The sequence below is a fragment of the Penaeus vannamei genome, chromosome 41 (genome assembly GCF_042767895.1).
Source record: "Penaeus vannamei isolate JL-2024 chromosome 41, ASM4276789v1, whole genome shotgun sequence".
NCBI classification, from domain to species: domain Eukaryota; kingdom Metazoa; phylum Arthropoda; class Malacostraca; order Decapoda; family Penaeidae; genus Penaeus; species Penaeus vannamei.
Window position 1 is genome coordinate 9,410,646 of NC_091589.1, and position 7,500 is coordinate 9,418,145.

Consider the following 7,500-nt stretch of genomic DNA (forward strand, 5'->3'; position numbering starts at 1 on the left):
AAGTGTGAGGTAGACCGGACCGTGTGTTGGACAACACAGCTGATCCCGCAGGCGGAGTTACGTATTTATTTATTCCATTATATCTGATGCTGCGAACCTTTTCATTGCTTTTGAACTTAGTTTATTCAATGAGGGGAGTAAATGTTGTGCATCGATTTCTGTAACTCGCTGTGCTAGTAGTTTTTTGGGAAAGTTCATTGTTATTGTTGAGTCAAGTTACACAACCATAATTTCAATCAATGTTTTTCTATTTGCCCCTTTCTTGTCCTTATTTTTGTGCTGGATATCTGAGCATTAGAGTTAATTGCGATGGAATATGTCATTGCATTACACTTCAGGAAAGAATAAGAAATTAATTTATGAATAGGGCCTAGAAGGCTTTTAATATTATTGCAAATCTGCACAGGTGAGAGGAAGATGGCACTTCATTTTTTTTTTTTTTTTTTTTTATTCTAATATTCCCTGGCCTGCTCAGCTCCCAGTTCGCACGGCCACCCTTTACTCAAAGGGATCGACTGTCATTGCACTGTGCATCATATGATGCCTTCCACGGCCACTGGGTAATGAATAATTCTGTTTTGAGAACTGAAGAGGGTATCAATTATTTTGACATCTTAAAATATTTTTGTAAGTAATTTAGATAAATATTCAGAATATCTTCACATGACTGATTGTGATGATATCAGTATTGATGGATTCCTCATACTCTCTACTACCCGTATAGATAGAATTCGTTTCCCAAAACCTTATAGCACAAGGTAAATGTTACCAGTAGTAAACCAAAAATAAGACACTTGTGAAACGTAAAACTTTCATAAACATATAGGGGAGTTATGTTAACAATATCACAGAAAAGGGAAAAAAATGTGCTCAGTGATACATGAAATAATCTGTGCAGGTATAGAATAATGTCAGATTTGAAAATAATTCATGATAATTGCTGAACAGGGAGTAGGTCTATGATGATTGGGAAGCCCGTTCCCCATTAGGGTCAAGTTTCTGACCCCTTTTCCCTGGGAGGTTTACCTTTTAGGGACAGATATCCCTCCCCATGGGATGTTTACCTTTTAGAGCAAGTCTCTGGTGCAAGACAGATGTAAAAATATCAGTTTAGGAGTATTTAGATCAATACTAATTTACTGAAGCTATGTAGCTTTCCGGGGAAGCTCACAGTATTGATTACATTAAAAAAGCTTTGAGATAATGAGGTTTGTGGCCTCATGTTTTAATTTTCTCCCCCCCCCCCTTAAGTGTGCAACTTTGATTTTTACACCAGAACCAATGGAGGTCCCACAATTTTATAAACTTAGCCAGCATATAAGAACACAAGTCTATAAACCTTGATATTTTCAAGGATGTATGTTTTGTGGTCATTCCAGTTAGTATTACAGGTATCAGTAATAATAAAGAAAAACTAGTAGACCCATTATGTATTCTTGTCAAACAATCACTCAGCCATGTGCCCTATGTATACCGCAGTATTCTCCTTTAGAAATGTAAACAAGTGCTGCTCACTGATATAGCAGATGCAATGACAATTATTGTAGCTTATGTTACTTTTACTTAAAGGTATATTGAAAATTCAGCCCTATTGTCATGATATGTGTAAGATTTATTAATTTATTTTTTTAGTTCATTATTACTTTGAATACTTGTCAAACAATGTGAACATTATTTGTAATCAGTGCCATATTAGAAATGTATTAAAGGCTGGGACAGTTCTTGCCTAAATGATAGCAAAACTGTTGGACAATTTTCGTCTGAGAAGCCAAACAATTGCCAAATATTTAAATGATCAGTGACTAGCAGCCCATATGATTTTCTCTGATACTGATGTTAAATATATACAATATTTATTTCATGCACAGGTTTTACTTATGGAATTCAGAGTGCTTGGGAAGATGTGTTCCAAATGTTTGTATTATTTAGAAACAAGAATGTATACAATACATGCATACACATGTAGATAGATACATAATTATATCTTAAAATGTATTAACAGTTGTAAAAAAAAACATGAATGGGAGTGGATATCTTCACAGCAAGAGTTATTATTGATTGGTTTTGATTATATCTATATCAGAAGTACATGATATATAATCAAAACTGGTCAAATACATCTCTTGCATTGTGACAATATTCTTTCTCATCCATACCTTTTCACATTTATTATCTGCTTTATTTATCCAAATACACAATTATTTTTAATATATAGTTGTTTTTAACTGTTTTCTCTTTTTTATAGCTCCTGGGGCCAGTGCCAGCTCTTTGGTGATCAAGAGGCATAGTTCAGAGAAGGTAAGAAAGTAATGTATTGTATAATTCTCATTTGGTTTTGTAGATTCATACATATGAATGCTTGCATATTAACTAAATGCTGCCAGGAATGTGAAATGTTCACTGTAATTTTGTTTTGTAAAATGTAATAATACAAAAGCCTCTACAAATTTTCCTCCACCAAGGAGTCAGTCAGTAGACCTTGTGACCTCACCTGATTACCCCTTTCCATGAGTCATTAATTTACTTATGTGAAGAATATTGTTGCTATTGTCATCATTATAGACAATATATTTATTATCAACATTTTGAATAGCAATACAAGAGAAGAATATTTCCAAAACAATAGGAAATGAGAAAATGGACAAGATAGGTATACTAGTTGTGGGGTTTAAACTTTTTCTTTTCTTGTCATGTCTTCTTAAATGCTTGAAAATTGTGTAATCCAGCCAGTTGCAGAGAGAGGAAGGGAAATATGTGCTGCTTGAGCCTCGTGATTTTTTGCTTTAGCGGCTTACCGTCCTCAAACACTGGCAGGTGGCTTTGTTTGTTGGGAGGATAATCCCACCAATCTTTTGTATTAGTGATTTCTGCAGCCTCTCCATAGTGTTGATTTCTCTTAACCATTTACAATTTTAGGAACTGTAATGTTGGAAGGGCAGCTTGGGTAAGGAGGGTAGAGAAATCCTAAGGTAATGCTTTTTGATTCCTTTGTGAAGGCTTATCTGTGGCTGTGCAACCCTGCACAGACTGGCATATTTTGTTAGAGGGGCTGAAATGTGCCAATGTTATTGGTAATTAATACTGTAGTGTCATTATATATGCCATCTTAAAAATTTGTTCAATATAATTTTCAGCAATATTTAGTTGTTGTCTAGTGGACAAATTTTGCCATGTATGTATTTTGCCATCAATATTTGTTACATTGGCAAACTGCCCACATTTCTATGGTGGTTTGGAGACTGTCATGTTTCATTGACAACACTGATGTGGTCCTTCAAAAGATTCCAGATCAACAAGGAAAAAAAGTAGTTTTTCCCTTGTAAGGTTTTGCAAAGAAACTTTCTCACATAATTATATATGGTTTCAGATTCAATATAGCATTGTAGTCTACAACAGTGACTTTATGATAAATGTTCTAGGGTATATAAAAAAATAAAATTGCAGTGGTTGAATGACATGCATACCACTGGCATTCTTTGGAGATTAAGTCAAATGAGTTCTGTAATAAGAAGAGGGCTAAGGTTGCGAAGTCAGAAAGTATGTTAATGGACAGGACCTAACATGGTAGGTAAGGACATAAAGGATAATATTAATAGCTGATGAAAATAATCTGATGAAGGTAACCCCACAGTCACTTGTTGAAGATATATTAACAGTGACTTGAAGTGTTCCCTTGACCTCATGCCTTCAGCATTCTGGCAAATGGACAACAAAGCCTTTACATAAATAATATTTTAAGGTAAAGTTTGCTGACAGTCCAGTGTGTTGCTGTCAAATAATAAACCAGCTCATGCTCAGTCTTGCTAAATGTATGTAGTGTTTTTACTTAATGCTTTTGCTGAAGAGCTGATGTAGAAATGGGTAACTAATCCCTGAATAAATTACTTTTAGTGGCTGGACCTTTTTAATTTTTTATTCAGTTCACAAAATCAAATTGTGGTTTTATTGGTTACGAGCTTATATGCATTCTGCTGCATACATCTTGCAGAGCTTGTTTTACATGACTCTTATTACTTTACTGTATGTTAACAATAAAAGATCGATCTATTAAGATTGTCTTCATATGCTAACCATTATTTTCCAGACCTACGGCCCCTTGGCTGATGCTGACCGCATCTTTACCAACCTCTATGGCCGACATGATTGGAGGTTAAAGGGAGCTCTTGCACGTGGGGATTGGTACAAGACCAAGGAGATCATTGTGAAAGGGCATGATTGGATCCTGAATGAGATCAAGGCCTCAGGTCTCAGAGGGCGTGGAGGTGCTGGCTTCCCTTCAGGCATGAAGTGGAGCTTCATGAACAAGCCGTAAGTTTGAAGGCAACCTCTATCTAGTTCTTTTGATTGCTTTTCCCTTGGGATAAGATAGGGATTTGGTAGAAATCAAGCACCTTTTTTCTTTGATCATTACCCACCATCTCTCTGTCGTCTGTTTTGCATTAATATTTTCTTGCTCCCCATAACCATAATTGTAGTTAGATGATGCTCTTCTTTTCTTCAGCTCTGATGGCAGACCCAAGTACCTGGTGGTCAATGCTGATGAGGGAGAGCCTGGCACATGCAAAGACAGGGAGATTATGCGACATGACCCTCACAAGCTTGTTGAGGGTTGCTTGGTTGCTGGACGTGCTATGGGAGCTAGAGCTGCTTACATTTACATCCGTGGTGAATTCTACAATGAAGCTTCTAACATGCAAGTTGCAATCAATGAAGTGAGTTTGTTTTTCCGTAAAGTGTGAGATAATGATTTGAAAGAGGAAAACCTTTGCTGCTCACATACTTAAATAAGGTTTCCTTTTTCTTTCAGTTGTTAAGTAAACATTTCACAAAGGAACAGTATTTTTCATTACTATTTATTATCCATAGGCCTACAAAGCTGGCTTCATTGGCAAGAATGCTTGTGGTTCTGGCTTTGACTTTGATGTGTTCATGCACCGTGGTGCAGGAGCTTACATCTGCGGTGAGGAGACTGCCCTCATTGAATCCTTGGAGGGCAAGCAGGGAAAGCCTCGTCTTAAGCCTCCTTTCCCTGCTGATGTGGGTGTATTTGGTTGCCCCACAACTGTCGCCAATGTGGAGACTGTTGCTGTCGCTCCTGTAAGTTAATTGCTTGCTTAAATGATGAAACAGTTTTATTTTGTATACTTAGTGCAATGATGTAAAAGTTATCACAGTGACCCCACTCATATGAATAAAGAATGGATAAATTGCTTTAAGTGTATAAATAGAATACATATATTTATGGTGGTGAACTGTTAAGGGTAATATTTATATTTTGTTGATTTTCTTGTATTCATGTATGAACATTTTTTTTTAAAAGTAGGGAAGTGGAGAGATAGAACTTGATGAAAAAGAAAAGTGAAGATTTTTCAATACCCATTCTCTTTTCACCAGACTATCTGTCGCCGTGGTGGAAGTTGGTTTGCTGGGTTGGGACGCACTCGTAATAGTGGAACCAAGCTCTTCAACATCTCAGGCCATGTCAACCATCCTTGCACCGTTGAAGAAGAAATGTCAATTAATCTGAGGGAGCTGATTGAGCGCCATGCGGGTGGTGTCACTGGAGGCTGGGATAACTTGCTTGGCATCATCCCAGGTGGTTCTTCAACACCCATCATTCCACAGAAGTAAGATCAGTGTTTGGAGTAAAGGTTGATATTTAGGTTGTGTAAAGGTATTTTATATACAGGTGGTTTTAGGCCTTTCGATTTTTTCTTCTGTTTTTATTTACAAAATAGTTACAATATAGTTGTTGCACCCCTTCAAATCAACATAAATAACAATCTGCTTCATACCTGGAATTTATTAACATTTACTAACTTTATGAACTTTTTCCAGGGTTTGTGAAGAAGCAATCATGGACTTTGATGGTCTGGTGGCTTGCCAGACCTCTCTTGGGACAGCAGCCATCATTGTGATGAACAAGCAGACTGATGTGATCAAGGCAATTGCTCGCTTAATTGAATTTTACAAGCATGAGTCCTGTGGCCAATGTACCCCTTGCCGTGAGGGAGTCAATTGGATGCACAAGATTATGGGCAGATTTGGTGAGTCCTATAAGTTTTTCCTTTCTGTATTGGGAAAGCAATATGTTTTTGTAGAAAGTTTTCCTTTGAAATCCATTCACAAATTGTCTTGGGTAATAATATGACTAAATATAAAGGCACTCATTTATTTTTAGTTGCAGACTATATGGATGAGTTGATTTGTTATTACTCTTACAAAAGAATGATTGAAAATTGGTATAGAAGAAAGGCCTTGAGATTTGTTATAATCAGTATATAAACAACATTTACAAAAAAAATATATATATATATATCTAAGAACTAAAAAAACCTCCTTTTCATTTGAACAGTGAAGGGAGATGCACGTCCGGAAGAGATTGATGCCCTGTGGGAAGTGTCGAAGCAGATTGAAGGGCACACCATCTGCGCTTTGGGTGATGGAGCAGCGTGGCCAGTGCAGGGCCTGATCCGCCACTTCAGACCAGTGATTGAAGAACGCATGGCTCAGTTTGAAGCCACCAAGCAGGCTGTTTCAAATTAAGATTGCAAGATTGAAAAAAGTAGAAATATGTAGAACATTCTGGGCCATTGGGAGGGAGTGGCCACAATTCTGGTAATTGTTGTTGGTACATTATCTTCAACTTATTTTATTACTTCATGTTATGTCTGGACTTTGTAATGGCAAAACAGTGTTACCAGATTTCCTTTTGGCTTGAATTTATACATTCTTTAAAGAAAAATTCTTGTTAAGCCCCAGTAATTGTAACATGCCCTATTTTCTCCAAATGTTGAGTATCTTTTTTTTTTTATAACTTAAAGTGTAAATAGGTTATTTAATGTAATGTAGAGGTTATTCTGTAACTTCATGTATGAAAGAAAATATATGTATAAAAATAGATTTAGATTTTTTATTATCTTCAGCCATAACTTACAGAGAGATGAATTAAACTAAACTTTCTCTTCTTTTTATAAAAGACAAATATATTGCAAATACAAATAGATATATATATCTATATAGCAGGTAAATGGCCAATACCATCATGCAGTCAGGTACATGTATCATTGCCCGTGGGTAGACAATGCAAGGGGTGTTCAAGTCCTGAATCTGCATATTCAGGAAGTCCTTATCAAATACCACGGCATATCCCACTCACATGTTTCATTTCGTGCATAGTGGCTGTTGCTTCATTCCCGACCAAGGAAGTAATGGCCCATGAGAATCTCTCGTAAGTCTGCATGACACTTGTTGCGTTGCCTTTTCCTCACTCTGAGGTACTTGGGCTTCCTTCATCTGTAACAAATAATGTTGAGATAAATATCAATGAACCAAGTTCTAACCTGCAAATGCAATTACCTGAAGCCTATTGTAACAGAATACTATGCTATCTAAACATTAAAAATTTTGAAAATACTTCCAGAGAAGCTTAATGGTTAATGGTTAAAAGCAAAATGAATATGCTAGACATCTAAGGTCATGTAGCACTATAAGGTGGTA

The 7,500-nt window shown here is 36.4% G+C and overlaps 2 protein-coding genes across 2 annotated transcripts in view; one reads left to right on the forward strand and one right to left on the reverse strand.

Annotated features, from left to right (window-relative positions):
• Window positions 1-6,903, forward strand: part of ND-51 (NADH dehydrogenase (ubiquinone) 51 kDa subunit) — a 7,241-nt gene extending 338 nt beyond the window's left edge. The window contains exons 2-8 of the mRNA XM_027373131.2: window positions 2,246-2,298; window positions 4,085-4,308; window positions 4,502-4,712; window positions 4,867-5,097; window positions 5,395-5,627; window positions 5,839-6,047; window positions 6,356-6,903. Of these exons, the coding sequence (XP_027228932.2) occupies window positions 2,246-2,298; window positions 4,085-4,308; window positions 4,502-4,712; window positions 4,867-5,097; window positions 5,395-5,627; window positions 5,839-6,047; window positions 6,356-6,546 (1,352 nt within the window). The 3' untranslated portion in view covers window positions 6,547-6,903. The remainder of the gene's footprint in view (window positions 1-2,245; window positions 2,299-4,084; window positions 4,309-4,501; window positions 4,713-4,866; window positions 5,098-5,394; window positions 5,628-5,838; window positions 6,048-6,355) is intronic.
• The window catches only part of LOC138860570 (uncharacterized), a 27,016-nt gene continuing 26,415 nt past the window's right edge, over window positions 6,900-7,500 (reverse strand). The window contains exon 2 of the mRNA XM_070118277.1: window positions 6,900-7,296. Within this exon, the coding sequence (XP_069974378.1) occupies window positions 7,268-7,296 (29 nt within the window). The 3' untranslated portion in view covers window positions 6,900-7,267. The remainder of the gene's footprint in view (window positions 7,297-7,500) is intronic.